The following is a 24,219-nucleotide window of genomic DNA, read 5'->3' as shown; positions in this document are numbered from 1 at the left end:
GAATGGGGTCATTCGGGAGGGAAGCCTTATTGCGCGATTCCGAAGGCACATCCTTGGCCGAATGGGGTCATTCGGGAGGGAAGCCTTATTGCGCGATTGCGAAGGCACATCCTTTGCCAAATGGGGTCATTCGGGAGGGAAGCCTTGTTGCGCGTTTCCGAAGGCACATCCTTGGCCGAATGGGGTCATTCGGGAGGGAAGCCTTATTGTGCGATTCCGAAGGCACATCCTTGGCCAAATGGGGTCATTCGGGAGGGAAGCCTTATTGTGCGATTCCGAAGGCACATCCTTGGCCGAATGGGGTCATTCGGGAGGGAAGCCTTGTTGCGCGTTTCCGAAGGCACATCCTTGGCCGAATGGGGTCATTCGGGAGGGAAGCCTTATTGTGCGTTTCCGAAGGCACATCCTTGGCCGAATGGGGTCATTCGGGAGGGAAGCCTTATTGTGCGATTCCGAAGGCACATCCTTGGCCGAATGGGGTCATTCGGGAGGGAAGCCTTATTGTGCGATTCCGAAGGCACATCCTTGGCCGAATGGGGTCATTCGGGAGGGAAGCCTTATTGTGCGATTCCGAAGGCACATCCTTGGCCCAATGGGGTCATTCGGGAGGGAAGCCTTATTGTGCGATTCCGAAGGCACATCCTTGGCCGAATGGGGTCATTCGGGAGGGAAGCCTTATGGTGCGATTTCGAAGGCACATCCTTGGCCGAATGGGGTCATTCGGGAGGGAAGCCTTGTTGCGCGTTTCCGAAGGCACATCCTTGGTCGAATGGGGTCATTCGGGAGGGAAGCCTTGTTGTGCGATTCCGAAGGCACATCCTTGGCCGAATGGGGTCATTCGGGAGGGAAGCCTTATTGTGCGATTCCGAAGGCACATCCTTGGCCGAATGGGGTCATTCGGGAGGGAAGCCTTATTGTAATCAGTGGAAGATAAAACGTGTTGAGTTAAGCTGCTTCTCATTAATAGGTGCCTCGTTAAAAACCTTATCGGCCAAAACCCCTTTTCACTTTTTTGTAAGGGGAAAAAAGACCGATAAGGAAAAGAGTGCACCGAGAAGATATGTTGTGATTACAATGTTTGAATTCAAAAACCTAGCTAAAATACACTTTCAGGTGAGACGAATTCCATGTTCTTGGAACGACCTTGCCCGACAGTTCCTCGAGCTTATATGCTCCATTGTCAAGGTTATGGCGAATACGAAACGGGCCGTCCCAATTAGCCGCCAGCTTGCCTTCCCTAGGATTGCGTCTTGCCGACCCTTGAACCCTCCACACGAGGTCTCCTATCTGAAACTCCCTCTTGACGAGTGATGAGTTGAATCGCCTTGCCATTCGCTGTTTGCAAGCTTCCACCATAATCTGAGCTTGGGCACGAACTTCATCGACCATGTCGATTTCGGCCCGGAGGGATGCCTCATTGCTGTCTTCATTGAAATATTGCCTCCGAAACGATGGCTCTCCCACTTCAACAGGAATCATAGCATCCGTACCATACGTTAGCCGAAAAGGAGTTTCTTTTGTTGTTGACTGTGGTGTGCACCGATAGGCCCATAGGACCTCCAGCAACTCTTCGGTCCAAGCTCCTTTGGCGTCGCCTAAGCGTTTCTTCAACTCACCAAGAATAACCTTATTCGCTGCTTCAGCTTGCCCATTTGATTGTGGGTGTTCGACTGAGGTGAAGCGGTGTCGAATACCCAAGTCTTCCACAAACTTGTTGAGCTTGCGATCTGTAAACTGGAGTCCATTGTCAGTGATGATGGCGTATGGTATTCCGAAACGCGTAATAATGTTCTTCCAAAGAAACTTCTGAACATTACTTGCCGTAATGGTAGCAAGTGGCTCGGCCTCAATCCACTTTGTAAAGTAATCAACTGCCACCAACAAGAATTTGCACTGGCCCTTGGCTATGGGGAATGGGCCGAGCAAGTCCATGCCCCACAGAGCGAATGGCCAAGGCGAGCTGATAGTATGAAGTTGTTCTGCCGAGGCGTGGATCAAATTTCCATGCTTTTGACATTGAATGCATTTTTTGACGAATTGTGCACAATCACTCTTGATGGTTGGCCAATAATAACCTGCCCTTAACACTTTTGCTGCGAGGGTTCGTCCACCCGAATGTGATCCACAAATGCCTTGATGAATCTCCCGTAATACATAATCAGATTGTGCCGAGTCTACACATTTGAGTAACGGGGTTGAGAAACCCCTCCGATACAATTGTCCTCCTATGACCGAATATCTAGCAGATTTAGTCCGTAGGTTTTTAGCGGATAAAGGTTCATCCGGTTCCTTGCCATGGAGAATGAAATTAAGAATTTCGGTCATCCAAGATGTATCGGGTGATTCTGATCCTGTTTCTTCTACCACCATGCTATCGGTCATAGCGGTGCTTGGAGTGGGTAATTCTAGGTGCAAGGTAGTTCTTAGCTGACCTGGTTTTCTGGAACTGCTTGCTAACCTGGCTAGTTGATCGGCGCGTTCATTGTTTTCTCTTGGCGTGTGTCGTACTTGTATTTCATCGAACTTGGAGCACATGTTGTGGAAGAGGTGATAATAACGGAGCAGGTTGGGATCCTTTACTTGAAAGTGATTGTTAACTTGCTCCGACACAATCTGTGAATCTGTCCAGCAAATTAAACGCCGAACCCCAATATCATCTGCCAATCTTAGCCCTGCTAATAGCGCCTCGTATTCGGCCTGATTGTTGGAGGCTCGGAATCCGAAGTGCATTGACTGCTCAAGGATAATCCCCTTTGGTCCTTCAAGAATTATGCCTGCCCCGCTGCCAACGTTGTTCGAAGAGCCATCAACGTGCATTGTCCATTGATCGCTTTGGAATTGACCACTAGGTTGCAACTCATTAATGAACTCAGCCCAGTGTTGTGATTTAATCGGCCCCCTTGGCTCGAATGATATGTCAAACTCCGACAGTTCAACGGACCATGCCATCATTCGGCCTGCGAGCTCGGGTTTCCGTAAGACCTTAGCGATAGGGCAGTCAGTTCGAACCACAATCTTATGTCCCTGGAAATATTGCCGCAATCTCCGAGCAGTGTGAACCAATCCGAGTGCCACTTTTTCAAGTAATTGGTACCGACTCTCCGAGTCTTGCAACATGCGACTGATAAAATAAATGGGCACTTGAGTTTCTTTTTCTTGTATCAAGACTGAGCTAATGGCTTCCTGGGAGACACACAGGTATACCACAAGGGCCGATGATGGGTCGGGCTTAGAGAGTATTGGGGGCGTTCCGAGACGCAACTTCAACGCTTGAAAAGCCGTTTCACACTCTTCGGGCCATGCGAATTTCTTTGTTCTTCTTAGAAGTTTCAAGATTGGTTTTGCTACTTCTGTGAGGCATGGGAGAAACCTTGACAGAGCTGTAAGCCGACCAGCCAATCGTTGTACTTCTTTGACACTTTGAGGACTTCGCATTTCGATCACGGCTCGGCACTTATCAGGGTTGGCTTCAATGCCTCTGGCCGAAAGCATGAAGCCAAGGAATTTGCCGCCTGCGACTCCGAAGACGCACTTTTCTGGATTGAGTCTCATGTTATAATGCCGAATTTGGTGGAAGATCTCACTCAAGTCTGTGATGTGATGATTAAGGTTATTGGATTTGACAACCATATCGTCCACATAAACCTCCATATTTTTGCCGATCTGACTTTTGAATATTTTGTTCATAAGTCGTTGATACGTTGCACCGGCGTTCTTAAGGCCGAATGGCATTACTCGATAACAATAGTTAGCCGAGTCGGTGATAAAAGCCGTCTTCTCCTCATCCTGTGGGTGCATTTGGATCTGATTATATCCTGAATAGGCATCGAGAAATGTCAACATGTTGTGCCCCGAGGCACCATCAACCAGACGATCAATGTTGGGCAAAGGATAAGCATCCTTTGGGCAGGCTTTGTTCAGGTTGGTGTAATCCGTGCACATTCGCCATTTTCCGTTTGGTTTTTTGACCATAACTACGTTAGCGAGCCATGTTGTGTATTGTACTTCCCGGATGAACCTCGCTTCAAGTAGTTTGGCCACTTCATTTTCAACCGCTAGTTTCCTTTCGGTGCCCATCTTCCTTTTTCGTTGGGCTATAGGCTTGGCCTCTCGGCAGACAGAGAGCTTGTGGCACATAACCTTAGGATCGATGCCTGGCATATCTGAGGGGATCCATGCAAAAAGATCTCCGTGCTTCTGAATGACCCTGCTTAACGCACGGCGATCTGATTCAGATAATCCGGCTCCCAAGTACGTGACTTGCGATGTATCGGGGCCGATCCGGACTGCAACTTTTTCTTCTATTGACTCCATTCGCTCATCTGCATTCATTCTTGGATCCAAGTCCCATGCCGAGGATTTATCTGCTACCATAGGGTTTACCACGTGAACTCTCCTTGACTTCGATTGCTTTTCTTCCACGGGGGCTACTCGCAAACTAGCGAAGTAACATTCTCGAGCTGCCTTTTGGTCGGCATGCATTGTAAGAATTTTGCCCTTGTCGGATGGAAATTTCATTGCGAGATGTGGTGTTGAGACAATAGCTCCCAACCTATTCAATGACGGCCGACCGAGGAGAATGTTGTAGGAAGTATTAGCATGTACCACTATGTACTTAACTTGGATTTCCTTGTACTCTTGCTCGTTGACACCGAAGCGAGTGAAAAGCTTAATGTACCCCTTGGTACTGACTCTTTCTCCCGAGAATCCAACCAAGGGATCATCGTATGGCATGAGTTCTTTTTCTGAGATCCCCAACTGCTTGAAGGTATTCCAGTACAAAATGTCGGCCGAACTGCCCTGATCCACCAAGGTTTTCTTGATTATGCAATTGTGGATTTCAACACTAATTACCATTGGATCGTCTTGTATGGGATCGATCCCTTGGAAGTCAGCGTCAGTGAAGGTTATAGCGGGTAATCTTCGAACAGGTTGCCGACTGACCATATTGACCGACCGGACGGCGCGTAAATGCCTCTTTTGCGCCGAAGAGGTTGAACCTCCTCCCGCAAATCCCCCCGCGATGGTGTTGATGACTCGCCTATGGGAAGATGTCGGCTCATCTTTCCTCTCACGTGATCTGCTTCGCTCGCGGCGAGGTCTATCGGCGCGTTTTTGCCGAGGTGGGTCATGTCTAGGTTAACGTTGGCGTTGCGAATCAGACCGATCCACGAACTTATGAAGCTGCCCTTGCTTGATTAAATCTTCAATTTTGTCTCTGAGGGCCGCACACTCTTCGGTAGAGTGCCCCCTATTGCGATGGTACCGACAAGATTTACTAGTATCGGCGCGCGGTGGCGTGGCAGCTCTTTTTGGGACGGCCAGAACCTCCGATGTTAGAGCTTGTTCAAGAACTGCAGCGCGGCTTGCATTGAGTGGAGTGTAGTGAGTGTACTTCGGACCCCGCGTTGGCCGATCCCGAAGTGTGATCTCCTTACCTCGCCCCCGATAGGATGGTTCCGCCGGTTTTTCGGGCTTTCCCGACGGTTCAACTCGGGCTTGATTTCGGAACTCGGCCAACTCCTCCATCTGCATATATTTATCTGCTCTTCTTCGCAGGTCGTTAATATCTGTAGGAGGTTTCTTGCAAAGGCTATTGACGAATGGCCCCGGCTTTAGCGCTGTGGTCAGATGATGAAGCGCTACGGCCGGGTTGAGGTCTCGAATTTCTAGGGCTGCCTTATTGAACCGATCCATGAACGCACGAAGCGTCTCCTTCTTGTCTTGCCGAAGGCTGACTAGTGACAGAGAGGTCAAGCTATGGGGACGGCTTGTCGCGAACTGGATAGTGAACTGTGACGACAAGGTGCTGAAAGAATCGATTGAATTGGGAGGTAGTCGGGTGAACCAACTCAAGGCCCTACCTTTGAGAGACGTTGGGAAGATACGACATAAGGCAGCGTCGTCCGTAGTGCTCAAGGTTACCTGCGTAAGGAAAACATCGAGATGTTCATCAGGGTTAGTGGTACCATCATACTTATCGATAGGTAAAGATTTCCAATTGTCCATCAAAGAGAGTTGCATGATGGATGAAGTGAATGGGTGTCGGTGCGATCCGATAGTTGCCAAATCTGTGGGTCGGCCTACTGTTGGTATGACCGAAGGGAATTTTTGAGGTGCCACCGCCGAGGCATGAGGGGCCGAGGTGTGTACTGCCTGGGATTGATATGACCCCTGGGTTTGCGTGTTAGTGGCCTGAGTAGGTTTCCACGATGAATCTTGATTTCTCAACGCCTCATTCTCGGCTCTCAAGGCTGAAAGCTCCCTCGCATCCTTTTCTCGCTGCTGCTTCATTTTCTCCATCTCTCGCTTCATCAGTCGAACAGTCTCCGAAAGATCAGTTTCATCTACCACTTCCACGTGCTCTTCTTCTTCGGTTTGATGTTCTTCCATGTTCGTTCTCCTAGTTATCGCCATTGCTTTCGCTCAGTTGATCTTTTAGAATCGTTTCGGTTCGGCCCCACGGTGGGCGCCAAAATGTACCTGTCTAAAGGATACACCAATAATCCTTTCGTATTCTGAGGGCCGAACGAGTGCTCCGAACCAATATTCCGGTGTGGGGGAGGTACCTGCAAAAGGCACTCCGACGCTCAAGTCAGGACAAAGCGCAGATATCGATGGCAATTAATGAACAGTGACCTTACCTCGTGACAAGAGCTATTTATACTGACATTTATGGGCCCGGACTTCCATGGGCCCTGTAACAAGATTACCAGATTAGGTAATACGCTCCTAATCGGCTTACGGGTATGCTTAACCCTTAATCCTTAATTATGGGTACATTCTTACCTCTATTAGTAGGAATCTGAGTTCACTCGGCCATCTGGTAGCCGAACGGCATTCGGCCACCTGGTTCGGTCATTCAGGGGCCGATTGGGTGTCGGCTATCAGGTGGCCGAGTGGCCAAACCAGGTGGCCGAATGGCCTTACTAGTACATATATATTCTTCTAGTCCTTGAAACTAAATATGTGTTTAGTCCTCAAAATATAAAAATTATTATTTTTAATCCCTCAAATTTAAAATTTGTTATTTTAGTTTTTATAATTTTAAAAATATTATTTTAGTCTCTAATGACCACTGATAACATGATTGACAATATTTGATCATGACAATTTTGTAATATTAGTCACTCTAATGTGATGTTTTCACTGAGAATGAAACTAGTAATAGTCTAATTGACAATGATAGATTACAATAGTTATGTAATATTAGCAATAGTATAATTGAGAGTAACAAATTAACATAATTTTATAGTATTAATTAGTTGATCTAACGTGATGTTTTCACTAACAATTATAAAAGAATTTTGTACAATAAATTAATTAATAATATTTGAGTATAGAAATTAAAATAATAATGTATTTATATTTTGAGAACTAAAAGCACATGTTTTAAATTTGAACGATTAAAAAGATAAATTTTGAATTTGAAAGACTAAAATAATAATTTTTTATATTTTAGGGACTAAAAACATAAGTTTTAAAATTTTGGGACAAAAATATACATTCTTCAAATTAGAAGGATTAAAAACATAATTAAGTCAAAAATTCATCTAACAATGTTTGACTATGGATTATGAATTTATGATATGGATCTTTGAAGGCAAGAAACAACCATTGTATTGCAACGAGTCCAAGCAAAACATAATGGTCCTGAAAGGCTGAAATTACAGGTTTAGGGATGATACCATCCACGAACTTCTTATTCTTCAAAATCAAAGCTAGGTGCATCGATCGAGCCCAAGCATGTTAGTTCTTATTGTCAAGAAGAGAAGGAAAAAAAAACAATTGAAGGACTTTCATGCAGACGATGGTAATAATAAAAGTTTGCTGCACTGGTCAAAATATCAAAAAGTAATAAAAACGAAGCAAAACGAATTGAGGATGGAAACCAAAGCTCAACTTTATATTAGAGCTCTAATATAGCTATAAAATGTGAATTTTAAGCCTAATTCAACCATTAGAGAATGTGAGTTTTTAACCTAATTTAACTCTATAAAATCATAGCTAAACTTTATATTAGAGCTCTAATATAGCTATAAAATGTGAATTTTAAGCCTAATTCAACCATTGCTTTATTTCTAGTTAATGTGCAATTAGAGAATGTAAATTTTAAACTTAACTCAATCCTATAAAATCAATTTGTAAAATAAGAATTGTCCTACCCACCTGTATATTCTATTTTTGGCCTTATCTCTTACTAATATGGGACTTAAGTTTTTTTCTAATACATATCTTCACATCCAAAACTATGAGTTTTGGGCCTAAACCAGCTTATAAAGTAAAAATTGTCCTTCACTTATATATTTTATTTTGGCCTTTACTTTAAACAATATAAGACTTGAATTTTTTCTAATCCCATGCCAAACTGATGGAAATCTAATCCTTAAGGATCCCTTTGGAAGAAGTAAGACCAAGAAGGGTGAAGGGTGAACCAAGGATGCTCACACTTGAAGACCATTGGGCCTTTAACTAGGTCCATGGTTAGGAAGCTCGAAGAGACTTCTACAGAGGAGGTGCTTCTTAGACCTTTGCTCTTCATGAGCATTGATTATGTTTCCTCTTATTAGTTTCTTGAGTTTCCATTGTACATACTTGTATAGTTGATTTCTTGTACCTTGTATATAGTAGATACTTGTATAGGTGTATTTTTGCCTTTGTATTTGTGAGGCACTTTATTTCCTTTCTAGTAGCTATTGTATATTGTTTCTAGGGTAGGTCACTTGGGCACTTTGACTCCATTTAACCTAACCTAGAAATACATTCTTTTTAGTTTTTCTAGTAGGAGTGGCATTAGCAAAATATAGAGTGTCCTTAGTAAGCTAGAGAGTGCTCCTAGCAATTTAGCCAAAGGTGGTCCTAGGCTAAAATTTACATATTGGACTCATTTTACTCCTAATTTTTCATAGATTTGATTTAGCTAGGTTCCATTCATATTGAATGAACCTAACTAAACCAAGTTAACCATTTTCAAACGTGATTGGAGTAAAATAGGTCCAAAAGGCCGCCCACCTAGATGTGTTCACACTTGTGTTCACACTTGTGTTCACACTTGGCCAAATTGCTTGGTTCTTCTCAAGCTTGGAAGCTTGAAGCACAAGCTTCTCCTTAGCTTGCTTACCAAGCAAGCTAAGTGAGTAGCTTGCACTCCAAGCCTCTAAGACCATGAGTGGTTAGCTAGACCTTACCATGGTTCCTAGTGAACCATGGTTAAGACTAGCTTACTCTCCAAGCTTCCTACTCCTATATTTTCGTTTTTCCTTCATTGTAAAACACTTTTGATGAATTAGAGATTGCATTTTCTGAGTTGAGTTCAGATTTCTCTCTTCCAAAAGTCCCTAAACCTCTTTGAGTGCATCAAATTCTCTTATCCCTTCCATAGAAGAGTGTGGTGAGAATTGAAGGGGCTTATCTCTTCTTCAAGGGGTGGCGCCTCTTGGGAGAGTTTCTCCACCAACCGTGGTGGTCTTAAGGCCTCCTCCTCCATAGGAGACCTTAACCAAGCATAGGAAGAATCAAGGAGCCAAAGATCTAGGGAGAAGCTTGAAGGGGAATCAACATCAATCCGGTTTCTCAACAAGTCTTCCATCATTTGGTATCAAGAGCTAGGTCTCCTTGGTAAATTCGTTCCTATGCTTTTTGTCTTGTGTTTGTTCGTCCAATATCATCTTGTTATGTGTCTTTACTATTCCTCCATGTATTTCCTTTTTGTGTCTTGAGTTTGTGTGCCTTGAGTGGTTCTTGTGTCACATATATAAATCTATAGAACACACTCACCTTGTCTTGCTTTTCTTGATTCATTTTATAATTTCTTGTGAATCAATCCTTGTATGTGCCTTTAGGTATTCTTTGTATGTCTTTTTGATTGTTTTAGGATTGCTTTTATCTTTGGACTCCTATAAATTCGGACTAAAAGAAAACTCCTAAAAAGAAACAAGAATACAAGCTTTTTACATTTCTTAATCTACTAGTTTTGTCTTAGAGTCATGTGTAGTTGTTTTTCTTGTCATTAAATCCTTGTTGTGCCTTTTTCTTTTTGAATCTTAATGTGTTAACCTCTGTTCTTGAATTGTGTCATTTCTGGTTGAACATTAAATAAATCTTAGTGTGCTCATAAAAGATTCCAATGCATGTTATTAGACCTAACATGTTCTAGAGTCAATTTTTGTGAACTTCTTTTGCTAATAGTTTCTTAGCAATTTGTGACCAGCAATTCCTTGTGTGTCTTGTGCTTGTTTTGATAAAAGAAAACAGAGGTATAAGTGTATTGAAAACGAAAATTAAAGTGTACAAAAGAAGTGAACAAACTAGTACTAAAACTAGTAACATTTTGTGTTGAAATTTTTTGACTAGTACACTTACACTTCTACTCTTCTTGTTCTTCTTTTCTCCACCACTTGAAAACCTCTTTATTAATTGTTTGGCCTCTGTTTGAAGTGCTTACACTCTGTATTGAAAGAAAAGAAAGAAAGAAAAGTGACAAAAGGAAAAGAAAAAGAAAAGAAAACAAAAGAGAAAACCTAGAAAAATTAAAGTGAAAACAAAGCAAATTTTGTAGCACTTGGCCTTGAATTTTTGTGTGAATTTTTGTGAGGTTTGCTTGCTGTCCAGTGGTTGGAAAAAGACTTTAAAACCTTCAAAACAATTGCACAAATTTTATTTTGGTTTTTGTAATCCATTCTAGTACCATTCCTAGGTATAATCTTTTGTGTGCTAGCTTTTGAAATTTGCTTTTATTTGTTGCTTTGTGTCTTCTTGGCCCTCTTTGTTTTGTCTCATTAATTCCCATTAGAGTGTAGCCTTTCTAAATTGTACTTTTCAGTTTTCATTCCTTGGCCTCTACTCTCTCTTGTTTTGGTTGTTAAGCCTTGGTGAAGCCATAATCCTTTTTCAAGCCATCACACTTGGAAGGAAGGAATAATTGAGATATATTGGCTAATCTCAAAGGAGCTTATACTTGAAGGAGATTGAGGTACACCAAACCTGAGTGAAACACCTTGGATAGGCTCACTTGTTTGTTAATTTTGCAGCCAAGAATTGTTTTTGAATTTTAGGTTACAATTAGAGACGGATTTGGAGACAAATTTGTGACGGATTTTGTAGAAATTAGTGACGGATTTGGAGGGCTTGGTGAAGGCTTGGAGGAGACCAATTTGGGACGTTTTCTCTTGGTTTCAAGGCTGTTCTAGACCTGTCCTAACTACTCTTGGAGGAGATTCTTCAAGAAGATTTTGATTTGGTTTTGTTTCCATTGATTTGTAACTCTTTAACCCTACTTGGGTTAGTTTTGTTTAATTTTGCTATTGTATACAAACCTACATTTAGGAGTGGTTGTTTGGGACATTGTTTAAGTTCCACCACTTCCTAAATAGTTCTAAATAAAGACTCATAGCTTCGTTTAGTACTTGTGGAAGGGTCCCCAAAGGCTTTAAGTCCCATTTGGGCTCCATTAGGACACGCCTAGATTTATTGCTTTCATACTTCGTTTAGATTTGTGGGAGTGTCCCAAAAAGCTTCAAGTGCCACTTGGACTTCCACATTAGGACCCTACGACTAGTACATGCTTTACTTGCTTTCCTTTTACTTGTTTAGCTTCTAAGTTCGTGTTAGAAGGCTTCCTTGCCTATTAGGGGTTTCGTGCACACACACACAACTACTTTGCTTTCTTGTGTGAAAACTTTGTTTTGTAAGAAAAGTATAAGGGGGTTTAGTAATTTCCACTTGAAAAGTCTTGGTTATTAAGTGGCTCCTTGTAGCTCACCTCCCTTGATAGTGCAACTTGTATACTTAGACCTCCAAGTACTTAGTATTACACTAAAAAGAAAAAAAAAACTCTTTGTGAAAATTTTTATCACTCATTTTGCAAAATTCTTTAAATATTTGTGAAAACCTTTTACCTTGCAAAAATGAGTGATCATTCTCATAATAGTAGTGTGCATGGTCAACATTCCCTTAAGAGTCATAAGAGCACTAAAGATGAACTTAGAAAACTTAGGGAGTATATTAGAAAAAAAGACTTAGAAAATGAAAAAAATAATGAAACCATTAGAGAGTTGTTAAGTAAACTTGTGGTGGGGGGTGAGGCTAGCAAACCCCATGCCAATGAGGGACATGGGCATTCTAGGCCCAAGAGACATGATGGAGAGGGGCCTTCTAGGTCCCATAAGCATTCACATGATGATGGGTCATCTAGACCCAAAAGCCATCACTCACACACTCACTCATTAACAAGTGAAGGGTTTTATAGTAGTCACCATGATGATGGCTACTATCAAAGACCCCCTAGGCATCATAGGCCTATGCATGATACAACCTCTAGAGAACCTATGTTTGACCTTCCTCCCTTCCATGGAAAAGATAATGTTGATGATTAGTTGGATTGGGAGATGAAGGTTGAACAAATCTTCACTTGCCACAATGTGAGTGAAGAGAAAAGAGTTCCTATGGCTACCCTTAGTTTTCAAGGGAGTGCTATGCATTGGTGGACTTCCCTAATGAGAGAAAAACAAATTATGAGAGAGCCCTCCATTAAATATTGGAATGAACTTAGGAGTGCCTTAAGGAAAAGGCACATTCCTCCTTATTTTGAGAGGGAGTTAATGGAAAAGCTCCAAAGACTCCAACAAAGGAACCTTAGTGTGGAGGAATATAGGCAACAAATGGAGTTGCTTATGCTAAGGGCTGGAATTAGGGAAGAAGAGAGAACCACCATAGCTAGCTTTCAAAAGTGGCCTAAACCTAGAGATTAGGGATAAAGTTGAACTACTACCCTATAAAGAAAAACAAAAGCCTTCCGATGAGCCTAGAACTAGTTCCATTAAGTGCTTTAAGTGCTTAGGGAGGGGACACATAGCTTCCCAATGCCCCACAAAAAAGACCATGATCATTAGGGGCAATGAGATCCTAAGTGAGGAAAGCACTTCATCTTCTTTATCATCCTCAAATGAAGAAAATGCTAGTCTTAGTTCTAGTGAGGAAGCACCATGTGAAGGTGACCTATTCATTGCCCAAAGGTTACTTACCAACCAACCCAATGATCAATCACAAAGAGAGAACCTTTTCCATTCTAGATGCAAAATTTTTAAGAAAACTTGTTCTCTCATTGTTGATAGTGGATCTTGTAATAACTTTGTAAGCCAAAGGTTGGTTGATAAGCTTAACCTAACTACTATAGCCCATCCTAAATCTTATAAACTTCAATGGCTTAATGAGGATGGCCCTATAGAAGTTAAGGATCAAGTAAATGTTCCTTTCTCCATTGGAAAATATAAAGATGAAATGTTATGTGATATAATTCCAATGGATGCAAGCCACATTTTACTTGGAAGGCCTTGTCAACATGATAGGAAGGCCATTCATGATGGTGTTACAAACAAAATTTGCCTAGTCCACCTAGGCAAGAAACACACCTTGACTCCTCTTTCACCTTCACAAGTGCTGGAGGATCAAGTAATTATGAAATCAAAAAAAAGAAAAGAGGAGAAAAAGAAGGTTCTAGAGTTGGAGGGTAGTGTCTCCTCTAAGGAAGTTGTTCCTAGAAGTCAATTTTTAATAAAACATTCTATCAAGAAATGTCTTCTAGTTGAACAACCTCTTCACCTTCTTAACACTAAAAAGACACTACTCTTGGAAAAGAGTAAGGAGGATAGTGTCTCCTCCAAAAATCTCGTGCAAAAGGAAAGTCACTTTTTAATTCAAAATGATTGCAAAAAGACTTTTCTTCTTCACAAAGATTTTAGCTCTTTTTCTACTGCTGCCACAGCCTTAGAGCTTAAGATCCACAACCTAAACATTTTTGAAAATAAAGGATCTCAAGTTCTTAGTCTTGTGAAGAAGGAGTGGACTTCACCTAGTTCTACTTTTTATGCTACTACTTTGGTGGTGCCCAAAGTAGACAGCCATTGTCTATTTAGGACTTCTCTTTCTTTAGTTGTTCTAATAAAGCACCCAACCTTTGATTTATATTGTTTATTAGATACATCTCATGGTGTCTTAATTTCTATTTTTGATCTTAAGGGAAGTTCAAACTTCTTTGAACTTAATTTTACTACTTTCCTTCAAGACCAAATTAGATTCTATGACTTTTCTAAACTCTTTACACCCTCTTCCATGATGTATCTAACATATAATATGATCAAGGGTTGTCTAGGTAGTTTCCTTATTATATTCACTTTGTTTTCTTATAGAAGCCTAGGTTACTACATAGGGTACTTTAGGCAAGATATCTTAGTATATAGGACTACTTCATTAGTTTGTTATAGTTTTAGCACTTTAACATTTTTAGGAATTAGTTTTACACTCAGACTACACTATAGTGAGGATCCTATTCTTATAGAACCCATCCTTCCTAATCTAAGGACCCTTTCTAGGACTATAGAAGGAATTCCTCATAGGGTGCACTTTCCACATCTGTTATATGAATATGTCATCCCTAATGCTTTATTTCTTATTTTCATTGTAGGTGATGCTATCTTTGTGGAAGGACCACTGGATTTGAGGACAAATCCTTTCGAAGGGGGAGGGTATGATGGAAATCTAATCCCCAAGGATCCCTTTGGAAGAAGTAAGACCAAGAAGGGTGAAGGGTGAACCAAGGATGCTCACACTTGAAGACCATTGGGCCTTTAACAAGGTCCATGGTTAGGAAGCTCGAAGAGACTTCTACAGAGGAGGTGCTTCTTAGACCTTTGCTCTTCATGAGCATTGATTATGTTTCCTCTTATTAGTTTCTTGAGTTTCCATTGTACATACTTGTATAGTTGATTTCTTGTACCTTGTATATATTAGATACTTGTATAGGTGTATTTTTGCCTTTGTATTTGTGAGGCACTTTATTTCCTTTCTAGTAGCTATTGTATATTGTTTCTAGGGTAGGTCACTTGGGCACTTTGACTCCATTTAACCTAACCTAGAAATACATTCTTTTTAGTTTTTCTAGTAGGAGTGGCATTAGCAAAATATAGAGTGTCCTTAGTAAGCTAGAGAGTGCTCCTAGCAATTTAGCCAAAGGTGGTCCTAGGCTAAAATTTACATATTGGACTCATTTTACTCCTAATTTTTCATAGATTTGATTTAGCTAGGTTCCATTCACATTGAATGAACCTAACTAAACCAAATTAACCATTTTCAAACGTGATTGGAGTAAAATAGGTCCAAAAGGCCGCCCACCTAGATGTGTTCACACTTGTGTTCACACTTGTGTTCACACTTGGCAAATTGCTTGGTTCTTCTCAAGCTTGGAAGCTTGAAGCACAAGCTTCTCCTTAGCTTGGTTACCAAGCAAGCTAAGTGAGTAGCTTGCACTCCAAGCCTCTAAGACCATGAGTGGTTAGCTAGACCTTACCATGGTTCCTAGTGAACCATGGTTAAGACTAGCTTACTCTCCAAGCTTCCTACTCCTATATTTTCGTTTTTCCTTCATTGTAAAACACTTTTGATGAATTAGAGATTGCATTTTCTGAGTTGAGTTCAGATTTCTCTCTTCCAAAAGTCCCTAAACCTCTTTGAGTGTATCCAATTCTCTTATCCCTTCCATAGAAGAGTGTGGTGAGAATTGAAGGGGTTTATCTCTTCTTCAAGGAGTGGCGCCTCTTGGGAGAGTTTCTCCACCAACCGTGGTGGTCTTAAGGCCTCCTCCTCCATAGGAGACCTTAACCAAGCATAGGAAGAATCAAGGAGCCAAAGATCTAGGGAGAAGCTTGAAGGGGAATCAACATCAATCCGGTTTCTCAACAAGTCTTCCATCACAAACACTCTAAGATTTGGGCCTAAGTCAACTTATATACTCTATTCAACTTATTCTCTAGCTGATGTAGAACTTGCAATTTTTCTAATACACTCCTCACACCTGGACCTTGAGTTTTGAGCCTAAATCAACTTGTAAGATGAAAAATGTCCTCTACTTATATACTCTAGTTTTGTCTTATCTTTAGTTTTTTCTTATCTTTAGTCGATGTGAGACTTGGATTTTTTCTAATATGTCCCCTCACACCCAACACTATGGGTTGAGTTCAAATCAACATGTAAGGTGAAGGTTGACCCCTCATTTACTATTTTATTTTTGTATTATCTCTAACTGATGTAAGACTTAAGTTTTTTTCATTACATTTCTTCACATCTAGCACCACTAGTTTTGGGCCTAAATCAACTTTTATTTATATACTCTATTTTTGTCTTATCTCTAATAGTGTGAATCTTATGTGTTTTTTTTAATACAGCTCCCCATGCCTAGTATACTACAGATTTTAGATCTAAGTGAATCATATAAAACTATCTTGTAAAATGAAGATTGATCTTACTTATATATTATATTTTTGCCTAATATTATATTTTTGCCTAATCTTTAGCCTATGTGAGATTTAGGTTTTTCTTTGTAGTTTTCATCATCACAAAAAATTTAAATCATCTAATATCTGAGATAACATGGGTAGCAGCTACATATCAAATATTAAAGATCTGAAATATGATATAGTCCATCAACTTACCTCAATTTCGATCATACTAACTTCCGTTGCAATAAATATGCTCTCCATCATCCTACATTCACTTAAGAAAAGGCTTTGACGATTCATCAGACCTTTGGACATCGAAAGGACAGTAGGTATCGCAAATTGCAGCAATTATTCACATCCAAGTGTATCAAATTTTGAAAGAAAAGTCTAGTTAAAGGTTGGTCATTCCATATTTTTCGATTTTAAAAGAGGACAGCTCCAATCTCTCTAATTTGAAAATTGCAACGTGCAACGACAAACATATTTAATTAACTGGTCTCCAAAGTTAAAAAATTTATTTTGATTTTCTCAAGTTTGTATTCAAGTTACTCGCAATTTGAGCACATCTCTTCTAGAATTGAATATAGTATAGAATATAAGCAAGTCCAAAACATTAAAGATAAATCAAATCAACAGAACAATTTTGAGCACACCTCTTCATCAAAAAGTTCACGAGGCTTCCAATTTGGCATTTGCTCTCCTATTGATGCACCAAGGGTGTAGAATCCAATAAATTTAGATAAAGATTGTAGTGTCAAAGAGCGTAATTCAGGAAACTTAATTCGATCTCTAATGTTTTCCACGGTAACAATCTCTTTCAAAGAGCTACACTCAGAAATTTCTATTGCTTCAAGTGCAGAAAGATGTTTGAGCATAGAAGAGAAGAAGACATTTTTTAAATGATTACAGATCTTGATGTTGATGACTTTCAATTTGCAGAACGAATCGTTTGTAATTTGAGTGTGGCATATATGTTCCATGTTGTTGACTTTAAAGAGAAACAATGACTCTAATTTGGGAAATGCTTTCTCAGGATATGTTGGGTTCTCTGAATTGATGATGAACTTAACTTTTGAGTTACCTATAATGGACAAATATTTCAGATATGGAAATCCTTCATAATTCAATTCATAGAAAATATCTTTGACATCATTTAGTTGTCCCAACAACAAATTTTCAACTCTTCTGAATAGTAATTTGATCTCTTTTCGATGATGAATGTCAAAGCCTTCTTCTTGCTGAAGTGCCAAATATCTTGATGCTTCAAAAGTCTCTCGCATCTTGAAATCCGCCACTGTATACGAATTAAATTCTCTAATGACCATTTTGTAACTGTCCAACTTGTCAAAGAACAATTTCATTGGCAAATGGGTGACTTTTGGGATCTGAATGTCTAGTTTCCTTAACTAATTCAGATGCATTAGCTCAGAAAGACTAGCATTTCCAATTTGGTTTCCTTGTCCTGCTTCATCTTTCCATTGAATCGGGCTATTTCCCACATACAACTCTTCCAAGCTAGTCAAACTTGACAATACATTAGCAGGAAACGTGTGAAGTTGAAAACAATTACTGATGTCAAAAATTTGTAGCTTCGCTAACTTCCTCAACTCAACAGGCAAATGTTCAATATCAGTTCCTGATAAACTAAGAACTCTTAATTTCTCCAACTCTCCTATGATAGATAAATCTTTACCAAGCTTGCATTGGTCGAAACAAAGCATTTTGAGTTTTGTTAAGCATTTAATTGATGAAGGTAATGGTGATAGATGAATGCCAATCAATATCAACACCCGAAGTTCTTTCATTCCATAAAAAATATTGTCTGGTATTCTCAGACGTGGATCCTTATTGTCAAAATGGAAGACTCTAAGTCCAAAACAATTTATTCTTTGAGGAAACTCTTTCATGATGTCAGTCACATCACAATGTTGTAAAACAATAACAGTGTACCTTTTAAGCTTATCCATGCTCGGCCATTCATCTAGTTTTTCCTTTGTTGGTGCAAATGCATACATTTGTTGGGACGCTATCGACAAAGCCGCATCACGGATAATATCATGCATGGTGAAACGGTCACTTGAAAAGCTATCAGACAGCAAACTTAACTCTTTCAACTTCGCAACCAACACGTGTACTCTATCTCTAGCTTCCCTTACTGTGTAAACTCCATGAAGTAAATCCAAACCAATGCAATATCTCACCAAGTCAGTAATTAATGCATCATGACCCATGCGAGCACAAAGTAAGAAAAAGTGTTGGAGTTCCTCATTTTCTAAAAGATCATAACTTAGCTTTATGGTAAACTCGAGCATTGTTGTCAAGTTTTGGCTTTCAAGCTTTCGATATGTATCCTCCCATATAGGAAGACTCTTATATTTTAATGCATTTGCAATTGTTACGATCGTCATGGGCAACCCTTTACTTTTCTTGGCGATTTGAGCTGCTAACGCTTCAAATAGAGTATTTTCATCATCCATTTCAGCCATATTCTTAAACATCATCTTTGCTTCCTCTTCCATCAATGCTTCTACACAAAAAGTTGGAATTTGTTTCCCATCCATCTGACTTAACAAAAGTTGTTTATTGTCGGAAATCATCAAAATTTTGCATCCTTTGTAACTTGTAAGAGAATCTTCTTTCTTCAACAAACTGGTAGCATCAAATTCCTCTATTTTCATTGCATAATTGTGGTAGGCCAAAGGGTTTTTCTTTTTGTGATTCATCTTGTTACGATCATTGTTATCAAATGGAATTCCCAACATACTGAAGTCCAGTTTGACTCCCATATTATCTAGAATTATAAGCGTTTTCTCCTTGGAGTTCTTTAATCTCTCCCTTAAGCGAGCTGCTTTTCCACTCTCGGTTTTCTCTTCCAATTTCATCCCCAACCTGTCAGCAATTTGACCTTGAATAATTGGTATGTTGGGACAACTTGTAACGTTCACCATAATCACCTCAACAAAAATGTTGCCTTTTACTTTCTTAGCAACTTCTTTGATTAAACTTGTCTTGCCCACACCACTCCACCCACAAACTCCAATCACTCCAACATTTGAGTCTTCCAAGGTATTGGGAAAAACCCAAGTCTCACATCGACTAGAGATTAGGCAATTAAATAATATATAAGTGGAAAGCAACCTTTACCTTAAAAGCCGGTTTTGTAAGGTTGAGTTAGGCTTTAATCCACTATTCTAAGACAAGGCTTTCATAATATCACCCATTGTATGATTTCTCGATGCAAAACTTTCATACCTAATGTTATCAACATCAGCATTGGAAGGAGGTGGGCCCAAGTCCAACCATTTATTTGCGGTCTCCAGTAGTACATTAACCCTTCTTGTAATACGATTTACTATTCTGCTTAGACGATATCTTATTGCTGGTTTAGGAAGGTAACCATCGGAACACACGGCATACGGATGCTCTTCATCTTTCATGAAATCCTCATAGTCATAAATGACCCTATCTACCTCTTGTAACCATATAGTAACATCGCCAATATCTCTCTCATTTTCTTCTTCCTCTATAACTTTAAGTTGCACCCTGTTTTTCACTTCCAGCAGTTTGTTGACACCTTTGGCTAGTTTTTTAACTCTGATTTCGTAAGGCAACAATTCATACAGTTGCGGCTTTAGATATTGCAACACCAACTTAAGAAATTGCAATACCAACTTTAGATATTGCAACACCTGCTCTAGATATGGCGACACCACCAACTGTAGATATGGCGACACCACCGACCATAGATATTGCAACACAGGCTTTAGACATTGTAACACCTTCAAAAGCAAATCAACAACATCCATGCTTCAATATTGATTTTTCTCCCGCCATTAACTACATCTTCACCTGTACATTAATACCAAGTAATCAAATATCAGAATGTTTAAACACATTTTTGTTTCCAATAATTTAATTCAATGTTGGTTTTAGTCTCTTCCAAGTTTAGTTTTTCATCTTTATATTTATAGATGTTAGTTTTCGCCTCTTTTATCAAAAACACGTTAGAACACGTACAATCATTAAAAATAATATTTACAATGCCAGAGAAATCAAAATTTATACGAAATAAAGTTATAAGGACTATCAATAAAGTAAAATAACCAAAAGATTTTAGCACAAACCATTTGACACTTTGGCACACTTGTGCTCCTTAATCAAGGATCAAGTTCGATCCTTGACTTTAGCATGGAGTTGTGACCGGAGGTAACATTTTGCTCATATAGAGGTTTTTTTTTGGATAACCATATAATTGGTAAAAAGTATCTGCGATTAGTCTTCACCAAAGACCGTGAACACATGTAAAGTGAATATTCCTCTTTCAACATAATTTATTCCATATTTAAGTTAGGATTCAAGCTTAGACATCTTGGTTAAGGAACACAAGTCATTACCACTTATACCAACCAATATTGATAAAAATTTAGGTCTGTCAGACAACAGTGTGACCATCTCAGCCATTAGTGGACCAAGAACGATCCTCTACAGTCTCAGCTGAAGCGCCAAAGGGGCACATCAGACCCTTAATCATGCTCTTACGGTCATGGTTCATCAACTAGATGTAAGTCGTTAGAACTCAAGGATACAGAGGTATGAGCCTTTAGAACAGACCTGTTCAAGAAAGGTCGGCCTATACTAGCTAATCACATGGAAAGAAATTATACCTCCTAATTAAAAAAAAAAATAAATAAATAAAATAAAATATGATAATACTATAAGAACCAAAATTTTAGTTATATAATAATAAAGACTAAAAATCAAATTATAGAGATAAAAAAAAATAAAAATATGATAAAACCTTATTAGAAATTAAGGATTATTTTAGTACGCAACATCAATATATTTCTTAAGTATTCATCTATTTTACAAGACATCAACGCGGTTACAATACGCAATCCACTAACACCACAGTTGCTTTTAGACAAACAATAAGTACTCATTTACTTTTATATTTTTCACATAACCTAAGTACACCTTAAAAGTTAATATATGGAGATATTGAGTTCTATTAGAGAAATTGATCTCTTTCGATAAGTTTTTTTTCAAACATATAGAACTAATAATCAAACTCTTAGTGATATACTTGAAGATTAAGATTATTTATCAAACATGTCATGATATGCATGTTGGTCTCATTGGCACAACATCAACTCTAGGATTGTTTTGTGTTAACATGTAGATAATATCCGAATCCATTGCGACTTTGATGAAAATATCTAATCTAACTATAATACTTGGTTTATTAAATTGGGTATGAGGATAAGAATGGATATATACTTACTCACCCTATATCTATACTTGTCCTCACTTTAAATTTTTAGAAACTTAATTTATTCTTTTTTATTATTTACTTGATTTATGTAATTCTTACTCTATTTTAAATTTATGTCAAATGAAACTTAATGTAATTTTGTATTGCTACTCTATGTTGAAATTCATTTTTTTTTTATATTATTTTGCAAAAAAAAATATTTAATTAATTTTTGACAAATGCTAGTATATCTAATACCCTACGAGAACAAAGATAGCGACACAAATTTCATACCGTAGAATATGGGAACATAGATGAATATAGGATATAAACACGAGGAGGGAATGGAGATATTACAACTCTGACTTTATAACAATGTCAATTCAATTAGATTAGAGCAAGGTACAATTCCATACAAGTCCAAAGTCAACCACTAACATCTTTGAAGATTTATCCTAAGTCCTAGTCGGTAGGAGTAAAGGAACTTAACTAGTTGTGTCATTCTCACAGGACATGTCAATTCATAATTAAGTTTTGAATTGAAAAAAAAAAAGAAAAAGATAAATACTTGTAGAATGATTAGCATGGATTATTGCAACTAATAATAGAAATTGATGGAAGAAATAAGTATTAATTATTCAAATTCAAACATCAAGTATAATACAAACATTAGTTGACACAAGTCGTTAGGTGGAAAATATTACGGTGGGAGGAAAATATCAACCTTGTGCACACTAACGGTCCTTAATGAAAATTAGTAACTGTTTTTGACGATAAATACCCTATACCTAAACCTTGGTTAAAAAAAAATAAATAAACAAGTGTAACATTAATTATAACAGAGAAAAATTGAAAAGGTAGACAAATGTTGTTGAATTGGACAAGTACATAATGAAAAAAATAATAAAATAATCTAATTAATAAGTAATAATGATTATAAATATCAAAATATATTCCATGTGACTCTATATATATAAATGATAATAATTATCTTGCACGATAATGTTTTTAAAAAATTTTCCTTAACAAGATTTTTCTTAGACATTCTTCTCAATAAGAAAGTTTGCACAGAGTTAACTTTTTATCTATTTCCATTAGTGTTGATCATATTTATTTTTAATTAAATTTTAATTTTTAAAATAAATTATCAAAACTAAAAATAATCTTATGTCACAATTTATATTATTTATCATAAATCTAAAATATAATTTATATATTTAAAAATATTTATTTATATGAATTTTAAATGTAATTAATATTTTAGTATGTAAAATAAAATCATAATTAAAATTAAAATTCATAATAAATAAATATTTTTAATATAAATTATGTAACACAATCGTTTTTCCTATATGAAAATTATTTTTATTAACTGCTTTGTCTGATGTTGTTTGCTGGTTAGAGAAGGAACAGTGACGAGAGAATCCTAAAGTTATGAAGTCTTAAACTTAATAAAAGGATAAAGTTGGAAAAGAGGAGGATAAGGTTAATGTAGGGTAACGAAAAGCCAAATTTCATATTTCATTTTTAAATTTTAAGAGAGATAAGGGTTCTAGAAAATGAGAAGATTTTTTTCTCCTCCAAGACTTCCAAGAACCCCTGATTTTTTTCAAGCTAGAGATTCAAGTCTCGAGTAGCTAAAGGGTGATCTTTAGAGTTGCGATTCCAGTAGAAAAGTAGAGAAAAGCTAGTTTTTGGGAAAACTTTCCTTCCTCGATTACAGCTTTTAAGAAGTTAATCGTGGTAAGAGAAACTTGATTTGAGTTCTTAACTTATGTATGATTAAAGATGATGTGATTTTAAGTTGCATTGATGTGAAAATGTTGAGGGAAAATGGGTTTGGGTCCTTCTTGAGAAAAAGGTTAATTTCAATTTTCTTGTTGTTGCATGTGGCTAAATTCGTGAGATTTGATGGTTTATTGTTGGGATTGAGGTGTAGGTTGAGAAAGGGAGTAGTTTGGGCCACTAAAAATCCGTGTTTCTGTAGGTTTTTTGGGCTCTCTCTCTTAGTCATGAAGGACAAAAAGGGAAAAGGATGAGTTTTCGCTAATGTTTTGTTTGGTGGAGTGGGAAGAATAGAAGGAATGAAAAAGAATAGTTGAGAATTGATTTGATAAGAAATAAATAAAAAATAAAGAGAAATAAAGTAAAATTTATAATTGTTTGATAACATAGGATTACTCCCAGTCTTTGCTACTAAAGTAAGAGAAAAATTAGGCCAATTATATGATGAAAGTCTACAAGAATTAACTTATGGAAGAATAATTGCTGTAATAAAAAATACCGTCATACAGATTTGCAACGATATGAAATTAGAAAAATAAATTAAAAAGCAAAAAGAAAATGGAAATAAAGAATTAGGTAATTTTTGTGCCCAATATGGGTATGAAAGTTTAACTCCTCCCTCTAGAAAAAATAAACAAAATTTTAGAAAATCTTTTAAAAGAAGTAAGAATTTTAGAAAAAATATACCTTATAAAAAGAAAAACTTTTATAACAACAATAATAATAAGAAAAAGTTTAAGAAACTAAACTATCAAAATAAAAATAAAGGAATAGTTTGTTTTAAGTGTGGTCGTTATGATCACATGAAAAAAGATTGTAAAGTAAAAGAAAAAATTAATAATTTAAATATGTCAGAAGAATTAAAAGATCAAATAGCAAAATTATTATTATATGAATCTAAAAGTGAAAATG

The 24,219-nt window shown here is 38.0% G+C and overlaps 2 protein-coding genes across 2 annotated transcripts; both read right to left on the bottom strand.

Annotated features, from left to right (window-relative positions):
* Window positions 1-1,092: 1,092 nt before the first annotated feature.
* LOC109793653 (transposon Ty3-I Gag-Pol polyprotein) lies at window positions 1,093-4,857 on the bottom strand. Its single transcript, XM_020353113.2, has one exon. It carries the CDS (start codon window positions 4,855-4,857, stop codon window positions 1,093-1,095), a length of 3,765 nt encoding a protein of 1,254 aa, XP_020208702.2.
* Window positions 4,858-17,677: 12,820 nt separating this feature from the next.
* LOC145956137 (putative disease resistance protein At4g27220) lies at window positions 17,678-19,219 on the bottom strand. Its single transcript, XM_083071700.1, has one exon. The coding sequence runs from the start codon at window positions 19,217-19,219 to the stop codon at window positions 17,678-17,680; it is 1,542 nt and encodes a 513-aa protein (XP_082927826.1).
* Between the last annotated feature and the right edge of the window lie 5,000 nt (window positions 19,220-24,219).

This window comes from Cajanus cajan, chromosome 3 (assembly GCF_000230855.2).
Source record: "Cajanus cajan strain Asha chromosome 3, NIPB_CcT2T_4, whole genome shotgun sequence".
NCBI classification, from domain to species: Eukaryota; Viridiplantae; Streptophyta; class Magnoliopsida; order Fabales; family Fabaceae; genus Cajanus; species Cajanus cajan.
Note: the sequence above shows the minus strand (reverse complement) of the source record. Positions and strands in the feature narration are given on the sequence as shown.

Bases quoted from the DNA above. Each gene is read 5' to 3' on its own strand.
- LOC109793653 (XM_020353113.2), bottom strand. From the start codon at position 4,857: ATGGTAATTAGTGTTGAAATCCACAATTGCATAATCAAGAAAACCTTG.
- LOC145956137 (XM_083071700.1), bottom strand. From the start codon at position 19,219: ATGGTGAACGTTACAAGTTGTCCCAACATACCAATTATTCAAGGTCAA.